The sequence below is a fragment of the Eubalaena glacialis genome, chromosome 6, assembly GCF_028564815.1.
Source record: "Eubalaena glacialis isolate mEubGla1 chromosome 6, mEubGla1.1.hap2.+ XY, whole genome shotgun sequence".
NCBI classification, from domain to species: domain Eukaryota; kingdom Metazoa; phylum Chordata; class Mammalia; order Artiodactyla; family Balaenidae; genus Eubalaena; species Eubalaena glacialis.
In genome coordinates this window covers 48,916,076-48,937,636 of record NC_083721.1, presented here as the reverse complement: position 1 = coordinate 48,937,636, position 21,561 = coordinate 48,916,076, and the positions used below count along the sequence as shown (strand labels likewise).

General features: G+C 43.9%; 1 protein-coding gene across 1 annotated transcript; it reads right to left on the bottom strand.

The window, feature by feature from the left end:
* Window positions 1–464: 464 nt before the first annotated feature.
* On the bottom strand, window positions 465–21,074 carry NIT2 (nitrilase family member 2). The gene is made up of 10 exons (XM_061194072.1): window positions 20,962–21,074; window positions 17,171–17,289; window positions 15,487–15,607; window positions 13,974–14,062; window positions 8,753–8,846; window positions 8,163–8,237; window positions 6,989–7,067; window positions 5,160–5,258; window positions 2,434–2,489; window positions 465–2,088 (listed from the first exon to the last, which is right to left on the bottom strand). The coding sequence occupies exons 1-10, from the start codon at window positions 20,966–20,968 to the stop codon at window positions 1,997–1,999; spliced, it is 831 nt and encodes a 276-aa protein (XP_061050055.1). The 5' UTR covers window positions 20,969–21,074; the 3' UTR covers window positions 465–1,996.
* Window positions 21,075–21,561: the final 487 nt, after the last annotated feature.

The window sequence follows — 21,561 nt, the reverse complement described above, 5'->3', positions numbered from 1 at the left end:
TTTCCCTCAAACTTAGAGAATATATTTGTAAAAATTAAAACCTAACAAAGAACTTTTATCTAGAGTATATAAAGACCTCTTACTAATCAGTAAGAGGATAAATAACCCCATAAAAATAGGGGGAAAAGATACGAACAGACACTTCACCAAAGAGGATATACAGACAGCAAAAGAGCACATGAAAAGATGCTTCAGCATCCTTAGTCATTAGGAAAATATAAATTAAAGCTATAATGAAATAACATTACATGCATATTAAAATCGTTAAAATTTAAAAAGCTCATCATACCAAGTGCTGATGAGGATGTGGAGCACCTAGGACTCTGACAGACTGCTAAGTAAAATGGCACTGGCAGTGAAATACACATAAGACCCCACCACTCCACTCCTAGACATTACTCAAGAGAAATGAACAACTTGTACAAAATGTAGCTAGCAGCTTTATTTGTAATAGCCCAAAACTGGAAACAATTCAAATGTCTATCAACAGGTGAATGGATAAATTACAGTACATCCATACAATAAAAAAGGAACGAATTACTGAAGCACACACACGGATGACTCTCCAAATAATTATGGTGAGTGAAAGAAGACACAAAAAACTATAGTATGATTCCACTTTTGGGTAATTTTGGAAAATTCAAACTAATCTATAGTGACAAAGCTGATCAGTGATTGACTGAGGATGTGAGCAGTAGCCAGAGAGATTATAAAAGAGCACAAAGAAGCTTTTAGGGGTGGTGGGTATATTCATTATCTTGATTGAAGTGGTTTCATGTATATACATGTCAAATTTTGCCAAATTGTACACTTATTTTTAAAAAGTCATTTGCCTTTGTCACTGTAGAACACTTTGGCGTATACAGTGCTGGTTAAACCGCACATGATAATGTCATCATTCTTATAGATAATGGGATGTGTGTTTGTGTATTCTTTTGTTTTAAAATTTTATTTTCCAGTATGGCAAATATCTATATATATGTAAACAGTGGTGTGCTAGAGTAGAATTGCACCAGCTCACAAGAGCCAATCGAGCACATCTATTCCCAGCTCTGTGTTTAGAGGTGTTACACTGATAGCTTGAATTTGGCAGTAAGTACACCATGGAAACTGGCAAATGCTACTGCAAAATCGACTTTGTCTCAGACTGCTGGTCATTAAACATTTACCAACCCACCACTAGCTATAACATACATAAAGCTCAATGGAATTCTTAATTTTTAATTACGTAAAAGGATTCTGAAAACCACTAGGCTAAAAACTTACCTTTATCAAGCTAAAAGTGTTACTAGGGAGAAAAGCAAAAAGAAAAAGAGACACTCACCCCTATCAAGAAAATCTTTTGCAGAGACTCACACTTTAGTTGCCTTGACCAAATTATGCTACTGCCATTCTCCCAGGGGGCTCATTATTGAAACAATGTTTCCCCTAAAACTAAGGGGGTCTTAAATAGCTAGCTCCTTCCTGAATTTGAAGAGCCCAAAGGCTGCTAGGAAAGGTGCTGCCATCTTCTCTAGCAAACACCAAGGATCCATCACCTTGCTTTCCATAGCTACTCACAGACCAAAAATGTAACTTTAAGGTACTGCTCAAAGAACAAGTTTTCTACCTAATGGATTCCAACTCCAACAATCAGATAAGAGGTTCATGACACAGATATATTCGTATCTGGTGAATCAACCATCAGGGATACCAAGATCTGATACTTTTACTAACTGCTTTGAGATAACTTGAATACGGAAGACTTACAGCCATCCCCTTGCCTTCTGCTCGTCTCTGCCAGCCTGAGTCCTTTTTGGCTATTTAATATGGTGTGGAGAGTACCAGCATCAGTTGGTGCTCCACCATCTCAACAGAGAGCTTCCTATCCAGGAAGGGAAAAGGCTGAAGTTAAAAAAAAAAAAAAAGAAGAATCTCCATTAAAGAATTCAGAAGGGAGTTGATTATGTTGTAGAAACATATCTTCCTGTTTCATGACACGTTGGAAACATAAACATTAGGGCTTTTTCGCCTCCACTGCATAGAGGTCTGTTCGCTTCTGGCTAAAAATGGGGATTTGCTGGCGTATTTCAGCCAACTTCTTCAGGTCTGCAAAAACAGAAAAGTGCACTATTAGTAAGATGTAATTCCTTACCGACTGACGGGAATTTCTTCCCCAAACACTATAAAAACAACCAGAGCCTCAGCAAGTTATTTGCTCACAAGCCTTGTCTGGAGGCACAGACAGCCTGGCACTGCCCCTGTAGTCATTTCAAACCAAACCAAGAAAACTCAGGCTGAGGTACAGCCCCGGGGCTTGGCCAGAGAACCAAGGATAAATGAGGAGGGTGGGGCATAAGGAGCCCCTCCAGGTGACAGGGTTTCACAGCTATGGAATCTGGCCTCAGAGAATGGGGACACCAGAGACCTAAACTGTGCCAGAGCTAATCTTACCTATGTCTGAATACACGATCATTTCTTCAGTGCCAGCTTTGACGAGGACCTCCCCCCTGAAAAAGATTCAGGGGAAGAATGAGTGGATTCTCTGATGTCTGCTGATATTCAAGGTCTCTCTGTTTTTCCTCCCCATCTCACAGGCCAAAGGGGAAGGAATCTGAGATTTAAAACAAGAAGGTAGGGGCATAAATTCCTGTTCTACCATTGAAGTAGCTGTGTGGCCTTGTGGCAAGTCATCTGGAATCTCCACTTCCTAATCTATAAAGTGGAAATATGAGCTCTGTGAGTACTTGGTGAGAAAATTATGGAGTATATTTTGTAACCTGCAAACTGCTAGGGAATGGTAATTATTCTAAGATGTGATGGAAGAAATTTTCACATAATGAGGTATGGGGAAGTCATTCTGGCTTATACATCATTTAACTTAAACTTTATGCTAACTAGAACAGCCTGTCTTGTGGCCTATCACACATACATTGTACATCTGCTTTAACCATTAAAGAAAAGGGTCCAGAAGTAAAGAATGTTCGTTCTGAAGATGGAAATAAATGCCTCCCTTCCTGAGACATCAATGCTAATACTCTTTCTATATAAGGCTCCCTTCCCAAGCACCAAGGCCATACCACTTGCTGTATACATGCTGATCTTTTTTTTTTTTGAAATCTTGAAGGAATGTACACCTGTTGTGTTTGACATTCCTTGTTCTGACAAGATATAAAACTGTGCAGCAAACCATGCTTCTTCAGAACAGTTCCTCAGAGCTATCTGAGAGGCTGTCTCAAAGGCTACAGCCCTCAGTTTGGCTTGAAAAAAACACTTTTCTATTCCTATTATAGATTATTTATTATTTCTGTCGACGGATGTAAACATCTGGGAATAGAGACACCTATAACCAACAGGAAGCTCCATCTGTCCCCTCGTGAGTACATTCAAGACCCCTTTACCAGGGTAGTCTCGCTCTGTTTCTTCACACCTCCCAAGGCTGCTACCCAACCATGCGGATGGTGAGGCTAGCCCTGGGCAGGACCCAGATCTGCCTGGATCTCTGGTCTCATGCCTGTGATCCCTGGATCCCTATGTTAATGGCTTTCAGGTTTCGAGGGAAAGGTTTCAACCTATGGGGCCTGGGTAGAAGTGGTAGAACCATGCCCTGGCAGGAACCCCACACTGGAAACAGCAACACTCCATAAATCTGAGGAAAAGCTGATTTGGAAAACTCTTTCCAGTGCTGAGGCTCTTGGCCCAAAACAGAGCTTCAAAAACATATCTGTGAAATGAAATTTCTCCAAAGCACAAAACAAAGTAATCTGATACAACAAACAAACTGACATAATAATTGGTTCCATCTACCAGATGGCCACAAATTTTTGGCACAATGAGCTACAAACACCATCATTAATGCCATTTAACTGAATCCTTTTCTAGTCTCTTCTGTTTCTTCCCCATTTGCCCTGGCATTCAAAGATCTCTATGTTAACCCCAGGCACCTATCCCAATGCTGATATAAGCCAGAGGGCTCCCAAACCGAATGGGGGGAACTCTGAAAAGGAAGAAATAAAGGTAAATCTTATACAACTACTTTGTGTCAGAGCAGCCAGCTTGATCAGTAACAGAGTTCATTAGGAGAACCAGCTGGGGAGCAGAGCTGCCCAAAAGGTCAGGAAGCTGATCACTAACATCTGCAGAGGAACTTGAGTCAAGTTTAAGAAAATTCTGAAGCCAACTCAATCCTTCCAATCTTTCAACGCCTCCCAAATCCTAGTGTGCAAGAGGCTCACTGGGACTCTCTCGCTGGTCACATCTTCCAAGGCCTTCCCCACCACACACTTTAATCTGTGGGTCCTATAAAGTCAGCAGAGAGAAACTTTAGGAACCCCACAGTGACATTTAAGCCTTTGCAGCCTTGTTACTGGTATATTTATCCTGAAATTGTAGAAAAACATATCTGTGTGTATGTGCTTGTGTGTCTGTAATCATACAGACATATGAGAAGTAGTATGGAATAAATCTCAGTTCTGAATTCAAAAGTCTTGGATCCAGACACCAGTTCTAGCCACTTTATCCTGTAAACTTCAAGTCTACCATCTATAAACTGGGCTAAATAAAGAAAAGTCCCTGAGAGTTCACGTTGAGCTAATGTGTGTGAAAGTACTATGTAAACTATACAAATGCCAGTAAGATATGTCCATTAACATAGGACTGTATATGTATCTGGGCAGACTTCCATGCTGGTTTCACTAAGTAATAAAATGCTTTTCCCTCTCACAGAGGACAAGTTCACAGCTCTCCTTGATTCATCCCATCCTCCACTCTCCTCTCATCATTATGCAGGGAGCAAAATCCTCAACCTGCAACTCATTCCTGCCCTAGGACCAGTAACCTAGTCTAAATTTTAACCAAAAGCCAAGAGTTTGGGAGCCTCTTTTACTAAAACCACCCACCCGTGACTGCTGCCTTGTTTCCAAGTTTGGTTGACATTAAAAGTCACTTAGAAACTCAGAAGAGGGCTGAGGCCAAGCACTCAGTCAGGAGAGCAGGACCGTTTCTCTCTCACACGGTTTTCAAGAGGAAGCTTCTCTCACTGAGACACCTGGAGACCTGGCAGGCATGTGGGGAGATGAGGGTGGAGGGAGGGGCAGGACCAGTCAGGAATCAGACAGCCCACTTGCCCAAGTGCCATCTCCCGAGCTCCTAATGAGCCTGTCCCTGCATAGCCAACTCACCAAGGACTCACAACGGTGCTGTGTCCCCAGGCAACATAGGAGGCTTTGTCATCCCGGGCAGGAGATGCCGTGGCCACGTACACCTGATTATCAACAGCGCTGTAGTTAATGGACAGAAAAGAGGTAAATTATACAGTGATTATATAGATCTGTGACTTTTTAATCCTAAGTGTACAGATCCTTCTTTCAAAAACTAGGACAGGACAGGCTGGCTCAGATGTGGAAGCCACAGAACCCTCTCTTCAAAAAAGATCTTACTGCATAAGCCAGTTCTCAACTAGAGCAATTTTGCCCACCAGGGGACATGTGCCAGTGTCTGGAGACATTTTTGACCGTCACGACTAAGGGATTGCTATTGGCATCTAGTGGGTAGAGGCCAGGGGTGCTGCTAAGCACCCTGCAATGCACAGGGCAGCCTCTACACCAAAGAGTCATCCAGCCCAAGATGTCAGTACTGCCAAAGCCGAGAAACCCCAGCCTGAGCCAACCTGTAACATGTAAAGAGCAGAGCTTCTCTGGTTAATGCAGTCAAGGTGGCCAGAGAGAGTGGACTGGCCTTGCTCTAGGACAACACACCTTGCAGGGCTGCAGGGCACTTCCATGCCAATGTGGCAGCCCCATCGTCTCAAATTAGGCAAGAATTTCGGGTGGCAGCCCGGATGCACCAAAGCCACCTGACCCAGAGCCCTCTGGGCTCAATCAACAGATTCATGCCAGACCATCCCAGTCTCTCCCAAGCTTTTCTTGCTTTCAACAAGGCAGCGTTTATTAATACTCATGGGTATCACGTACCCCTACCCCGCCTTCCATCATGCAACCAGCCAAACACTTCTACATCCCCTTCCAATAAAAATTACCACCATCTCCAGATATGAGCATAGTGGCTACCCCTGGGCGGAGAGAAGGGAGTACTGACTGGGAAGGAGCAAAAGGGAGCATTGCAAGGCGCTAGAAATGTTCGAGATGTTGATCTTGGTCATAGGTGAATACATATGTAAAAACTCACTAACCTGTAAACTTAAAACTAGTACACTTTTCTGTAAGTATAGAACACCTCACTTTAAAAATCTTTTAATGAAAAAAACTGTCATCTCTGACCAGCATTTCTTGTTTTGCAGAGCACTTTACACAGTCACACTCCTTTTCCCTTCCATGTTACACGCTCCTCTGCCATCTGCCCTTCACCACTCCTCAGCCTCAGGGGACTCGGGGAACAGCAACTGTGACATGCACAACATAGCTGTGCAATGCTCAGGACTTAGAGGTTAGAAGAACGAGAACTTATGACGAGTTTCTTGGCAGAGTGCCAAGACTAGCAGGCCACCATGGAGGATGGCGTAGGATAAACACCCAATCTGAGCAGCACAGGGTCCGCGGAGTGCAGACCGCAAGTCTCTCCCTAGGGCTGTCAGGCTAAAATAACCCCTGCCTTTTCCTTGGCTTCGGACACATACATTCCGTGGGTCTCCAATTCTCTGTAAAAGTTGCTGGCAACTGTATCAGAGACACCAACCCACGCCTGAACACAGAAGAATGAACTTACTGCCCACCTGATGCAGTGAATGCTCTTGGAAATTCAAAGATCACAGTCCCCAGAACCCATGAGACTGGTGCTGTGGCTTCTGAGGAGACGGTGCCCTACACTAGAAGCCCTCCTTTTGGACTGGAAGATGAAAAGAGTCACCTTTTTGAACTGCATTTGGATGCTGGGGCATTCTGAGTCAGAGGCAGCATTCCATACGGGGAAGGTTGGTGCTTCCACCAAACTGGAAATGTTTCCACAAAGAAACACTGAGACTCCTGAAGGTATGCTTGAGATGCTTTCTTACCGGCCTCGCTGAAGCAACTCCCAGTGGGCTGGTCCGGTGGTCAAATTAAAAGCTGCAGGATATACCAACAGCTGGCAGCCTTGCGGAGAGAAAGGCCAAAGAAGAGTAGATGCAGGTAGACACCCAACCACACTAGCCCCTCCCTCTACTCCTTACCCAGCAGGGACCAAACTCAAACTTCCCCAGGCATAAAAAGATTCAGCCAAGTCAGACAGGGTCAGCAGCATTAAATATGGCTCTAAATTCCTCTAGACACACACACACGAAACACATACACGCAAGAAAAGTGGCATTGACAACCAAAACCACAACATGTGACTTTGCTTTAAAAAAGTGGAGAACCTGTCATTTGAATTCCTCTCAGCATCATGTGGTCAGCTCCCATGGCCAAGGACCATGTTTTGTGATGCTTGCCAAATGGAAACGAGGGGCAGAGTAGGGGCTCTACTGCTTACTGCTAAGACTCAGCTGAGACTGCCAACCCAGAGCCCTTGTGCCTCCACCTTCTGCTGAGCAGGGAGTCAAACCGTTTGAACCCACTTCACTTTCACCGACAGATAAATTGGAATCAGAGTATCTTTGGCAGTCTAGTAGGGATGCTAATATTTGCTGAGTACCATATGAGGAATTCTGTAAGTCCTCTCTCCTTAATCCTCACACTGTTCCTGTGGAGATGCACATTTCTCCAGAGATTAAGTAATTTACCCAAAGTATTGTGCCAATTAAGGGGAAGAGTTGGAACCAGAACCCAAATCTGATCTGACTTGGTGCTTCTCCAGGATGGTAGGACGCTCCTCTGGACCAAAACGTCACTGACTACATTTCAACTACCCAACATCTAGGACTAGTAAGTGGTGAAAGCCATGTGCACGTAGACCATTTCTACTGGCCTCCGAGTGACTCTTTCCAAACACAGTAGCAGGAAGCGCTCAAAGGGTAGAGCAGAGGTTTAGTTTAGGAGTCTGGCTCCTCCCTCAGCTATGTGGCGTGTTAAATTACAACCCCCCAAAAACCATACTGTCCATATGCAGGAGAAGTCTGAGAATTCATATGGAGGTAGAGAAATTAAGACCTCTCCTCCAGGTTTTCTGACCAAGGGTTCCCTCTACCCACAAAGACCAGCCCAAATTAAACCTCCAAGCATTTACACAACATAACTGTAGTGCTGCCTTACCTCTCTGTGCATAGATTTGTGCCAGCTCTGCAAAGCGGATGTCGTAGCAGATGCCCAGGCCCACTCTGCAGTAAGCTGTTTTCCAAACAGAAAATGTACAAACAAAAAGTTAAGCTCCTGCCTCATGGTGCAGCAGGGGAAAGCCTCCAAGATCTAATGATCACAAAACACTGACGGGAATACATTCACCCAGGGCCCATGGATGGAGAAAATGTATAAGCTTATTCCTGCCTGGACTTCACCTCGTGAAAACATCAGTTACAACAGCAAAGCAAATATGAGAAATTCGTTCTAACTGAATGCTTCTTATCTAAGTGGGAGGTGTTCAATCGTGGCCTAATGGGCACAGGCTGGAAGCTATCATACTAATAAAAGGCTGTGACTAAATGGAAGAGCAAAATCATGTCAAACCCTTAGTTCTCCATTCAGCCCCCCCCTTTCTAGATCTCTGACCATTCTCTGCCCTTCTCACTTCTGGCCTTGCAGTCAGGTTTTGTAAAGAGGTTGGGAAGGGAGAGAAGTGAAAAACAGGACTACCTGAACTTCTTCTACAGGGACTGCTAAAAGAGGTGAACTTATCTGGTACGTACGAGTATCAAATGTGGAGAAACTATCACCAGGACTCAGTGTTTTAGATTCTTGAAATGTGATTTTCCCAGGAACATCAATGTCAAACAGATGGAGCTGCGTCACAAATAACGGATTCGGTTACCTCTGTTCTGCAGGGTTCATGGCAACAATAACAAACATCTTTCCATGGCCAGCAATGGGGGTGTTCTAAGATCAACTGTACAAACAGCACCCCCAATCTGCCGACAACCCACCCCACAAGCTGACTGACATCATATCAAAATAATTTCTAACACAGGGAACTGGAAAAATGATGCTGTAGGTTTTATGACCCTTGTTTCCCTAGTGGTGTGCAAATCAACATCTAGATTTCTTACGGAAAGCAATTAATGTGCAGCTTTTTTTACTTAATGTAAATGCTAAGTGAAGACTTCTCAGAATCAGAATCAAACTGATACATTGGCAGAAGAGGTGGAGAGTGGGTGAGCAATCAAAAATAGGTAAAATTTTGCAAACCCAATGCAGCAATATATTAAAAAGAAACACATCACTTCCAAATTGGATTTATTCAAGGAAAGCAAATGTGATTTAACATTAAAAAATCAATCAATGTGTTTTACCACATGAACAAAATAAAGGGGAAAAGTCATGATCATCCTAAGAGGTGCATAATGAGCATTTGGTAAACTTCTCCATCCATTCTTAGTTAAAAAACAGAACAGGTTCCCTTCTAGGAAGGGAACCTCCTTAATCTGATAAAGAGTATCTGCAAAAAAAAATCTAAGGAAACATCATATTTAATGGTGAAACATTAAAACCCTTCTCCTATTGAGATCAGGAACAAGGTAAGTACACCTGCTATTCAACACTGTACCAGAGGTCCTAACCAAAGCAACAAGGCAAAGGAAAGGAATAAAAAGGATAAAGATTAGAAGGAAAAAATTAAAAGCCATTATTCTCAGATGATATAATTGTATACCTAAGAAATGTCAAAGGAAATATACAGATGAATTATTAGAACGAATGAGTTTAAGCAAGGGTACTACATACAAGGTCAATATTTTAAAAATTAGTTCTACTTCTGTACACTAGCAAGAAACAGAAAATGAAAGGGCATCAAGAAATACCAAGTAGGAATAAATCTAGTAAATGATATACAAGACTATACCCAAAAAACTACTAAAAAAATTTGAGAGAAATTAAAGAAAGCCTAAGTAAGTGGAGAGAGAGATATATATCATATTCATGGACTGGAAAACTCAATTCTGAAAACAAGCACTTTAAAGAGTTGGGTTAATAGCTCAATGCTGGGACTTCCCTGGTGGCTCAGTGGTTAAGAAGCCACCTGCCAACGCAGGGGACATGGGTTTGAGCCCTGGTCCAGGAAGATCCCAGGTGCCGCAGAGCAACTAAGCCCATGCACCACAACTACTGAACCCGCATGCCACAACTAATGAAACCCACACACCTAGAGCTGGTGCTCTGCAACAAGAGGAGCCACCGCGATGAGAAGCCTGCGCACCGCAACAAAGAGTAGGCCCCGCGCTCCACAACTAGAGAAAGACTGCACAGCAACGAAGACCCAACACAGCCAAAAAATTAATTAATTAATTAATTAAAAAGAAATACTTAACTTAAAAAAAAAAAAAACATAGCTCAATGCTGGGTCCTCTTCCACTAATGGCAGAGTGGCTCCTATCAGACCAGCTTTCTCACAGATAACTATGAACTCTGGACAAAATAAAAAACAACTACTTAAAAGCACTTGAGAATAATCAAAATCAGGCAGAAAGCGAAGAGAACTCAACACTTGGAAGAAGGGACTAGTGTTGTGTGAGTTTCCCATTTGTTTACAGCTTTTAGTTGGAAGCAAGGCCCCAGCTGTTGCTAGGACTGGTGGTGACAACTACCCACAATCATACCAGCTGAGGAAGCAGAGAATAGAGTTTCATGGCAGGTGGAAAGTGAGGGGGAAATACTGAAAAGGAGAAAGCCAAAGAACAGCCCTAAATTTTACATATAAAATCTGTCCCAATCTCTGACTAGACTAACCAATGAACTAAAGATGTGTGGGGCAGACTCCAAGCAGCCCAGCTAAAGCTAAACAACTTTACAGTAGAACAGAGCAGCTGAAGTTGCTACCCACCTCACAAAGGAAAAAGAGTTTGGTGTTTGAGTATGCCCAAATTAACTACTTGCTAAAATAAAAAATTCAACACTTTTCAGGGGAATGTAATAGAAGTTAGAATCTCAACAACATACAATCCAACATACAATCCAAATTACTAGATACACAAAGATATGACCCAAAGTCTTAAAGAAAAAGCAGCAATGGAGCAGACCCCAGTAAGACCCAGATGTGATAATTATCAAAGACTTTAAAGCAGCCATTGAAACTAAGCTCAAGAGAGTAAAGAAAAACAAGCTCTTAATGCATAAACGAACAGGAAATACAGTAGGGAATAAAAGCTATGAAAAAGAATGAAATGAAAATTTTAGAACTGAAAAATTCAACATCTGAAATTTTAAAAAATTTCACTGGATTGATTTACAGGAGAGTGGAGATTACAGAAGAAAGACTCAGTGAATCTGAAGATGGGTCAATGGAAAATGCCCAATCCGAAGAAGACAGAGATAAAGTGTTGAAAAACAAAAATAAAAAACAGAGCCTTGGTGACCTGGTTTGGTGAACAGTATCAAAACTGGAGTCCCATAAGAGGAGAATGGGGGCTTCCCTGGTGGCGCAGTGGTTGAGAATCTGCCTGCTAATGCAGGAGAACACGGGTTCGAGCCCTGGTCTGGGAAGATCCCACATGCCGCGGAGCAACGAAGCCCGTGCGCCACAACTACTGAGCCTGTGCATCTGGAGCCTGTGCTCCACAGCAAAAGAAGCCGCAACAGTGAGAGGTCCGCGCACCACGATGAAGAGTGGCCCCCGCTTGCCGCAACTAGAGAAAGCCCTCGCACAGAAACAAAGACCCAACACAGCCAAAAATAAATAAATAAATAAATAAATTAAAAAAAAAAAAAGAGAATGGGACAGAAAAATATTTAACAAAATAATGCCCCCAAGTTTCTCAAATACAGTGAAAGACTTAAATTTTACAGATTCAAGAAACACAAAGCAGGACAAATACAAAGAAAACCATATCTAGGAATATAAGAGTCAAAATAGTGAGAACTAAAGATTATGAAAAGACCTTGAAGGCAGGTAGAGAAAAACATGAATTGCATGCAGAAGAACAATACAAATTACCACTAACTTCATATCGGGGGTAAAAAAAGAGGCTAGAAGATAGCTGAATAATAACATCTCTCAAACTTCTGAGGAAAAAAAGAAAACTGTCAACCCAGAATTCTATTCCACCAAAAATCTTTTTTTAAGAATAAAGGCGGGGGAACATATGTATATGTATAACTGATTCACTTTGTTATAAAGCAGAAACTAACACACCATTGTAAAGCAATTATACTCCAATAAAGATGTTTAAAAAAAAAAAAAAAAAGAATAAAGGCGGGGACTTCCCTGGTGGCGCAGTGGTTGGGAATCCACCTGCCAATGCAGGGGACATGGGTTCGAGCTCTGGTCCGGGAAGATCCCACATGCCGCAGAGCAACTAAGCCCGTGCGCCACAACTACTGAGCCTGCACTCTGGAGCCCGTGAGCCACAACTACTGAGCCCGCGTGCCACGACTACTGAGCCCGCACGCCACAACTACTGAAGCCCGCATGCCTAGAGCCCGTGCTCCACAAGGGAGGCCACTGCAATGAGAGGCCTGCGCACCGCAGTGAGGAGCAGCCCCCGCTCACTGCAACTGGAGAAAGCCTGCGCGCAGCAACGAAGACCCAACACAGCCAAAAATAAATAAATAAAAGTTAAAAAAAAAAAAAAAAAAGAATAAAGGCGGGACTTCCCTGGTGGTCCAGTTGTTAAGAATCCACCTTCCAATGCAGGGGACGCGGGGTTGACCCCTGGTCGGGGAAATAAAATCCCACATGCCGTGGGGCAACTAAGCCCCGTGCACTCTAGAGCCTGCACGCCACAACTAGAGAGAAGCCCGCGCGCCACAACAAAAGATGCCGCAATGAAGATCCCATGTGCCGCAACTAAGACCCGACGCAGCCAAATAAATAAATATTTTTAAAAAAAGAATAAAGGCAAAGTAAAGGTATACTCATAAATAAAAACTAAGATAATTCATAGCTAGCAGATCCTCACTACAAAAATGCTAAAGGAGGTCTTTTTGTTTGAAGATAAACATACCAGACAGAACTAAGATCTTCAGGAAGAAAATCAAAATACCAGAAATGGTAAGTATTTGGGTAAACACCAAATATTTCTCTCTTAATTTCTTTAAAATACACATGACTACTTAAATTAAAAATTAGTGTTTTGTGGGATTCATAATGTATATAGATGCAATATGTATGAAAACCATACCATAAAGAAAGGACCTATATGATTGCAAGGTTCTTTAATTTCACTTGAAGGAATATATTATTAACTAAGTAGACTGTGACAATATAAGTGTGTATATTGTCACAGGGCAACAACTTAGGGAAAAAAAGGAAACTACTACTCAACCCAAAAGAATGCAGGAAAGAGGAACAAAGGGAAAAAATAATTAAATGTCTATATGCTTAAAATCCAACCATATCAATAATTACATTAAATATAAATAGAGTAATCACTCCAGTTAAAAGGCAAAGATTGTCAGAATGAAAAAAAAGCAAGACCCAACTACATGCTGTCTGCAAGAGAAGCATTTTAAATATAAAGAGACATATAGACCGAAAATAAAAGATTAGAAAAAGATGTACCATACAAGCAGTAAGTATAAGAAGGCTGGAGTGGCTACAGTAATATCAGAGCTAAACTTCAAGACAAAGAGTACTACAAGGAAAAAAAAAAAGAGACATATAATGATAAAAGAATCAACTTACCAAGAAGACTTAACAATCCTAAATGTATATGCATGCACTTCTACTGCAAAGATGTCAACTCTCCCCAGAGTGATCACTATATGTTCAATACCATCCTAATCAAAATTCCTGTAGGTTTTTCCTTGGCTGAAATTGATAGGCTGAGTCTACAATTTATATCAAAATGCCAACAGCCAAGAATAGCCACCTGTGCCAACTAATCAAATGCCTGACGTGTGTACCATATGATGAGAGTTACTGGGACCTTCAAAGCGAATTCTCATGAGGCAATGAGACTTGCCACATTCTCTACTTACCTTTCTGTGCTTTACCAGTAAAGTTCCATCAGGCCCAAACACGGCACAGGTATTATATAATTTCCCAGCATCCTCTTCAGGAATGGAACCTTTCATTGAGAGGAGAAACACACAGACACAGAAAACACTCTGAATAAAGCATTCTTTTTGATAACAGGACAAAGGCTTGATAAAGTTTACTATCTCCTTGGGTCCAACAATAAAGTTTACTATCTTCTACGGGTTATTTAATCATGCTTTTTTCTTCTTGAATATGATTTTTCAGAGACCAACTTCAGAGTGCAGGTGAAATATAATTAGGTTAGATGCCAAAGAAAAGTTTCAAAAATAACCAAACTGTTTCTGAATTCAGCTTTGATCTTGAGCAACACTTAATCTGAAGCATTGGTGCAACACGGGGAATTCACTGTTGCTCAACTTAAATTCACCAGGTCCTGCAACATAACTGTATCCAAAAAGGTCTTGAGGTGGGACTGTAAGCCAGTCTTTCCATCACTGAATATGCTTCCTGCAGTTCTATCTCTTCTTGCTTTGCCTTTTCTCCACCTCTTACTCATTTCTAATTCTTACTATATGATAATACAGAAATAATTTTGTTTGCTATATTAAACAGAGTTTTACCGTATTTTTATTTAAACAAATAGAACATTTTATTTAAACAAAACCACATAAATAAAGCTACTTTTTTAAAATTGAAGTATAGTTGATTTACAATATTATACTAGTTTCAGGTGTACAACATTGTGATTCAATGTATTTTTTTAGATTTTACTCCATTTAAAGTTATTACAAAATAATGGCTCTATTTATCTGTGCTGCACAATATATCCTTGTTGCTTATTTATTTTATACATAGTAGTTTGTATCTCATAATCCTCCATCCTTATATTCCCGCTCCCCCCTTCCCTCTCCCCACTGGTAACCACTAGTTTGTTCTCTCTGTGAGTCTATTTCCATTTTGTTATATACATTCGTTTGTTTTCTTTTTTTAGATTCCACATGTAAATGATAGCATTCAGTATTTGTCTTTCTCTGTCTGACTTACTTCACTAAGCCTAATACTCTAAGCTAGCTTTGATGTATGCAGCCTCTTTATGGGAAAAAAAAAAAATCTTAACACTGTATTAATGAAAGACATTCAGATACGGTTTCTCTTTCCACCCTTCCACCTGCCCCTGTACTTCCAACTCCTTCTCCAGAGAAAATCATCATCAGTTTGGTGTGTGTCCTTCTACAGTATTTACTATGTCTTACATACATAAATACATATAAAAACATACAACCTTCTTTTGTGTGGGGCATTAATCTGTATGGAAGTACCTGTTCATTCCATATTAAACTTGCTCTTTTTCCACTGAACAGTGTGTCTCGAAGATCCTTCCGCATTCCTAAATACAGATCTACCTCATTCTTTTTGATAGCTAATTTGTATTCCATGGTTTAAATGTAACAACAAAAGTTACTCAGATGTTTTTAATGTTTAGGCCATTATACCTTGAGCGTAGGACGTTACCTCCAATGACATATATGCTGCACTCCTTTGCTACTTCAGAAAGCTTCTGTGTGGAGTCACCAGGAATTTTCTCTGCATATTCAGGAAAATATTTCATGCCATATGGAGAATTAAAGCATTCCTAGAATAATGTTGGAAGAGAAAAAGGGGAAAAAAACACCAAAACACCCAACTCACTTTAAAGTTCTACTGTAAAAAGACATAGCTCTCAAAGGGGTAAAACACAGCCGAAAAGAAAAACATGGACACCTCAGGGCTAAAGAGCCTGTGGCCACAGACAGGACTCGGCCCCTGGCCCAGGTGGGGCTGGAGGAGACAAGTCAGCGTGCTCTCCCAGACCCTGGTCACCTTGGCAAAAGGCCGCACTTGCCTCTCCCTGAGTCCGCAGGAGAACTACGCCTTCCCAGCCTTGGGCACCCAGGCCCCACTACCACTTGGCTTACTCACAGGACTCTGGGTGTTAGGATGAATCCATAGTCTCAATACTATATTATTAACTATGTAAAGTGTTTTTTAAAAATACAGAAGCTTTGAAAGCCACAGAGGTTAAGGTGTTTCCTCATGTATAAAATGATCTATTTCTAAGCTCCCTTCCAGCACTATCATTCCGATCCTGCAAAATCTCTCACTCCCCTGAATATGTCTCAACAGCTCTGTGATAAAAGAAAAGCAAAACTACTAGATTTCGACTCTCGTTCATTCATTTCGCATTTACTGAGATTGCCTGTGCACCAGGCACTGTGCTAGGAAACTCAAGGCCGAGGATCACCAACTTGTACAAAACACGTGTTAGGTAGAGGGGAATTCAAGTGCTTTCACTCCTGGCCTTTAGACTCTTACCCCTAGCAACTTAAACCAACAAGAGACCATTATCAGGTGCAAGTACAGGTGAGTCCCATGGTGCAAAATTAAGATCTCGAGCTCCCTTGTTGAAGATTCTTACTCACTGGCCACACTTGTAATGGCCTGGAGCCTAAAATAAAAAACAAGTTAGCCCTGAAAATTCTCCAGGGTTTGCAAATGGCTGCCTCCTCCCCATAGTGGGGTAGGGGGTGTTAGGGAATAGTTCTCCCACTGACCCCAGCAGGCCTCTGCGGGTAGATGCATGTCCTGACACGTGCAGGACCTTCTCTGGGGCTGACCCTGTACTTGCTGTATTTGTGTACTTGCGCCACAAATGTGGCGCAATCTTCAGCTGATTCTGTTCTAAAAGAGATGACGTAGGTGACAGATGCAGAGTCCTACTGGCTTACCACACTTCGGAAGATACCACAGACTTCCTAAATGTCTCTAACAATTTTCAGTTTTCAACAACTTTCAACAAGTTTTTTAAATGTTGGAAGCTTAGCGCTAAAATCAATATGTCCTGGTCCTGTAAAGACTTAAGTACACAAGGAAAGAAGATAAATATCCAAGGCACTGAGTATTTTAGCTTTAGGTAAGTCCCTCAGCCTACTAGGCTTCTGAACTGAGTAAGTGACCTAAAGTTAAAAACCTGCAAGCATGCTGGCACATCCTATCACAAAGACTCTGGCTAGGGTCATCTTCCAGACAAACATGGAACAATCCTGGGGCCCCAAAGGACCTTGCTGGACCCCAGGACACGGAAGGACAACCAGAGCTAGCGGACATTATTCTGCTGGGACAACAGTTCCCAGAAAGGGGTGGCTGCCTCCATACTTACTGGCAGAGAAACTATCTTGGCTCCCTGCTTTGCTGCCTCCCAGATAAGGCCACAGGCTCGAGTGAGGTTATCTGATTTGACGGAAGAAACTTGAAGCTGGATGAGGGCCAAGCGGAAAGCTGAGGATGAAGATAAAAGAAAAGAGCTGTCAGAAGATCTAACTGCTGAATCACATAGAGCAGCATTTCTCAGTGGAAGGTAATTTTGCCCCCCAAGGCATCTGGCAGTGTCTGGAGACATTGTTGATGGTCACAACTAATGCGGTACTACTGGCATCTAGTGGGCAGAGGTCAGGGACACTGCCAAACATGCCATAATGCATAGGACAGTCCCTGACAACAAAGAATTATCCAGTCCTGAATGTCAATAACGCTGAGGTTGAGCAACCTTGAGACAGAGCCACATCCGTGGGCAAAGCCCATTCCAGGCACAAGAATCTGAAGTGAAGCAGGCAGGGCCAGCTTCTGCCTTACAAGTGAGAACGTGGCTTCAAGAAAGAAGACTGGGTCTGAGTACACAACTATCCCTTATTATGTGACCTCGGGCCTGCAGTCTATCCCCAGTCCAGATGCTGAGCACCTCCCAGTGTAGCAGGTGAAACCCCTTTGGAAGTCTGCTCCACCGTGAGTTGGGGCAGCAGGCCCATGGGAAGCGGACATGCCTGTCTCGACATCCCCGTCACCAGCTGGGACACACTGCACTGGTCCAGCTGCAGGTAGAGGGGGAGCCTGGCAACCAGTGGGCTGCACATGTGCCTAGTCACAGGGCAGGGCCTCTGGGCAGGTGTGCACTCACCCCGTGAATATTCCCATGCCCAAAGGAGCACAACATTAAGTAGCAAATGAAAAATACCATGAGAGGTTGAGAGAAACACTGTGGAAGGAAAACCGAACAGCGTTTTTTCCCGCTATCTGAACAAGGGGCTCCACATTTTCATTGGAGACTGAGTCCCACAAATTATGTGGCCAGCTCTGCCAACCAGACCTGCTGTCAGCCTTGGGGCAAGCAGGTCAGCAGCTCCTCCAGGCTTACTCCTTCCTTGAGGTAGTAGCCACACCCTACATTTGCTTTTCCTATACAGTTCTCTTTTAGCTCTTACAGTAATCACCTTTTACTGGTTAGTAGTCCTCTATATGAATTCTTTTCCTGTTCAAGTGACTGGTGTGGCTTCCGAGTCCTGCCTGGACCCTGATTGACAGTTTTTTTGCTTATGGTCTGACGAAAGGCTACATTAAAGGTTCCAAGCCATGTCGTAACCCACAAAGCTTTGCAAAACTTCAGGAATTACCAGTAATGGCCTGGCCTCGCTTCCCTACCCCGCCTCTGCTGTGGAGTCTGAAATCCCACGATTAGTGACTTCTCTGTCTGGGTCTCTCCTGTAATTGTAAAAACATCCCCAGAGAGGCAACATCGACAAACCCTAGCCTTTGATGAAGGCCTGTTTGGCTCAGGGTTAACCCTAAAAGTAGGAAAACTCAGATGTTCCATTCCTTGGTTTCTCCTAAATATACTGAGAGGAACTAAATTTAACCCGGAATGCAGTTTGTCAAATAGTTTCAAAGACTGGATGAAAACCAAACAGGAAACAAAAGCTGGGATAACTACTTTGGGGCAAACAGCCTGAGCTGTCACTAAAACATCACAGACCAACTAAAGGTCTCCACTGTAACTTAGAAGGTGGGTTGTCTCTGCTTCTGAAGGAGGGTAAGATGAAGTCCACCATGGTTCTGTTGATGGCTTCCTTTCTCGCCCATCACACCCAGAAAGGCAGCTGTCCTGCACCAGGCTTGGGACTGCCCGACATGCTGCAAAGCACCCGCTCCACAGGGGGGCTGAAGCAGGACAATTCCACCACTGGGGAGTTCCTTGAGGCTGAGGACGAGATACTAGTCACTTCACCTCCTCAGCAGTAAAATGAAAATACTTTTCATTTTCAGGTCCCTGGCTATACTAATATACATTGTAATCTAAAAATTAAGGACTTACCAAGGGGAACAAAGGATAAAATATCTTGTGAAGGGACCAGCATGGAAACAGCAGAAGGAACATGCAGGTCCTTTACACAAAGAAGCATCTGTGAGGTATCATTAACAGTATTTTGTAGATGAGGAAACAAGAGGCTTGCAGAGGGAAAGCTGCATGAAGGCAGTCAACAAAGTGAGTGGCACAGCCAGAAGCCAAAATCTGGACTGTAGACAGAATGAGTACCTTGTTTGTTTTTGGGTGGGTGGGGCTGAGGTCATGTAGCTTGAAAACATTCCTCAAGGGAGTCAGATCAACACCACCCTCAACCCCACCAAGGACCACAGCTCTCAAGTCGATCAGCCTCTTCTCAAAGATACAGTCACACTCAGAGGGAGGTGTGTAAAAGGACTTTTTTTTTTTTTTTGACTGCGTTAGGTCTTCTTTGCTGTGCGCAGGTTTTCTCTAGTTGCAGCGAGCGGGGTCTTCTCTCATTGCGGAGCACGGGCTCTAGGCGAGGGGGCTTCAGTAGTTGTGGCGCACGGGCTTAGTTGCTCCGTGGCATGTGGGATCTTCCTGGACCAGGGATCGAATCTGTGTCCCCTGCATTGGCAGGCGGATTCTTAACCACTGCGCCACCAGGGAGGTCTCTAAAAGAACTTCTATACCCTGATCCTGAGGGTTCATTCAGCCACCAACTTGCACTGCACTCCAGGAGGTTGAAATGCAAAACAGAGAGCACTTCCACAAACCTTACCATCTTGAGGGAGCCTCACTAGCCCTTGGTAGGAACAGTTTATGTCCATTTTAAAGGACAGGAAACTGAGGTCCAGAGAGATCAAATGACTTGTTGACATGGGCTGAGCCAAGGCTGTAATAATCCCCGTCTCCAGACTTTGAGCCTACAGCACTCCACTGCCTCATGTAAAAGAATCAGGCAGAGACCTGGGAACAAACACAGCTAGAAACTCATCCCTGGGGCTGATCCAGAATGGGGATGTGTAAGGAACATGTAATACCTAACCTGAAAGCTCAAGGTCCAGGTGCAGAAAAAACTTGCCCTGGTTTTTTTTTTTTTGTTTTTTGTTTTTGTCAAGAGAAGAGGGCATTCTGCAGTGGGTGTGAGGGGGGCGCACTGTGGAGCAAATTAATCAGTCCTCTTACCACAAAAGCGCGAATCAAAGAAAACAGGTGCTTCATTTTCACCTGACAGGGCTCAAACTACAAATAATCAGGGTTGGTGCCTTTGCAAAACTCACGTTCAAAACTCAATCTAAAACCTAGCAACAGTCTCCAAGAATCCCACGGGACAAACTCTCACATTTGAAGAAGTATCATAATTACTGAAAGTGCACAGTCTTCGGGTCGCGGAGCGGGGGCAGCGGTGAGAAACAGGAAAGACCACAGGGAGGGTGCGGAAGTGGCATTTTAAATGAGCACCTGCCCCCGCCCCTTCCCGCGCAGGTGAATCTGGAGTAGGTGGGCCCGGAACGCACCTGGAATCTCTGCCTTCCGTTTCACACAAACCCAGTGGGACGCAAGGCGCGGGCCCTTCCGGCACGCAGGCCCGACGCTCCCGCGGCCCCGCCGGCCCTCCCGGAAGCCCCGACGTGCGCCGCGCTGTGCTCCGCGGCCTCCCCCTCCCCGCCCCGCCCGCGCCCGCCGGCCTCGACGCTTGGGCCCCGAGCCCCGCGGCCACCGGAGCAAGGAAGGCCATGGGCGCGGCGGGGACACGAGGCGGAGGCAAGGGGCTGAGCCGGCGAGACCGTCCGCCGGCGCCGCACCCGAAGCCTCCCTCCGGCCCGAGCTCGGGCCGCGGCGCTGCTTACCTGCCATGGTTCTGCCGGGAAGCACCACCAGCACCGGAGCCTGAGCGGAGGTTTGTGGGCCACCGCGCCAGCGCCGCGAGGGGCGGGGCCGCAGCGTCCGAGGATCCGCCCCCGCCCCGCCCCGCCTCCGGGCCCGCTGGCTCCGCGGAGACAGTGTTTTCTTTCCAGCGCGCCTCAAACACCTATTAATCGCCAGCTGTCTATGTAACGTCCTTGTAGCCAGATCCGCGAAAGGAAAGGGACGACCAAAATCCGGGTGGTGCGCTAGTCAGTGTTTAACAACTGGCCTCTTCGATTCTCAGAGAAAGAACTGAGCCTCTTGCTAGTTGCATCACCTCTGTGGCCAGGGGAAATACCAGAGGCTGATTGCCTTGGGCTATTTGAACAAGTCGCCGTGACGAGGATAGAATTATCTAGGTTGATTTAGGCACTCAAGACGACAGTGGGATTGGACTACAAGGCTGCTACGTGATTGGGGAGGGGAAAAGAGAAACTGGGTTCAGACAGAATATCCTCAACAATTCAGTCCTCTAATATGCTGAAATCTGCCAATAATGTTTCAGGATATTTGCATTTATTAGTCAGGATTGCTTTTTGATT

Excerpts from the sequence above, each read along its gene's own strand:
- NIT2 (XM_061194072.1), bottom strand. Across the intron at positions 14,063-15,486 it reads CAGCATATATGTCATTGGAG|GTTCCATTCCTGAAGAGGAT; the intron begins GTAACGTCCTAC and ends TCTCAATGAAAG. Across the intron at positions 8,847-13,973 it reads TACTGGTAAAGCACAGAAAG|CTCCATCTGTTTGACATTGA; the intron begins GTAAGTAGAGAA and ends TTTGTGACGCAG.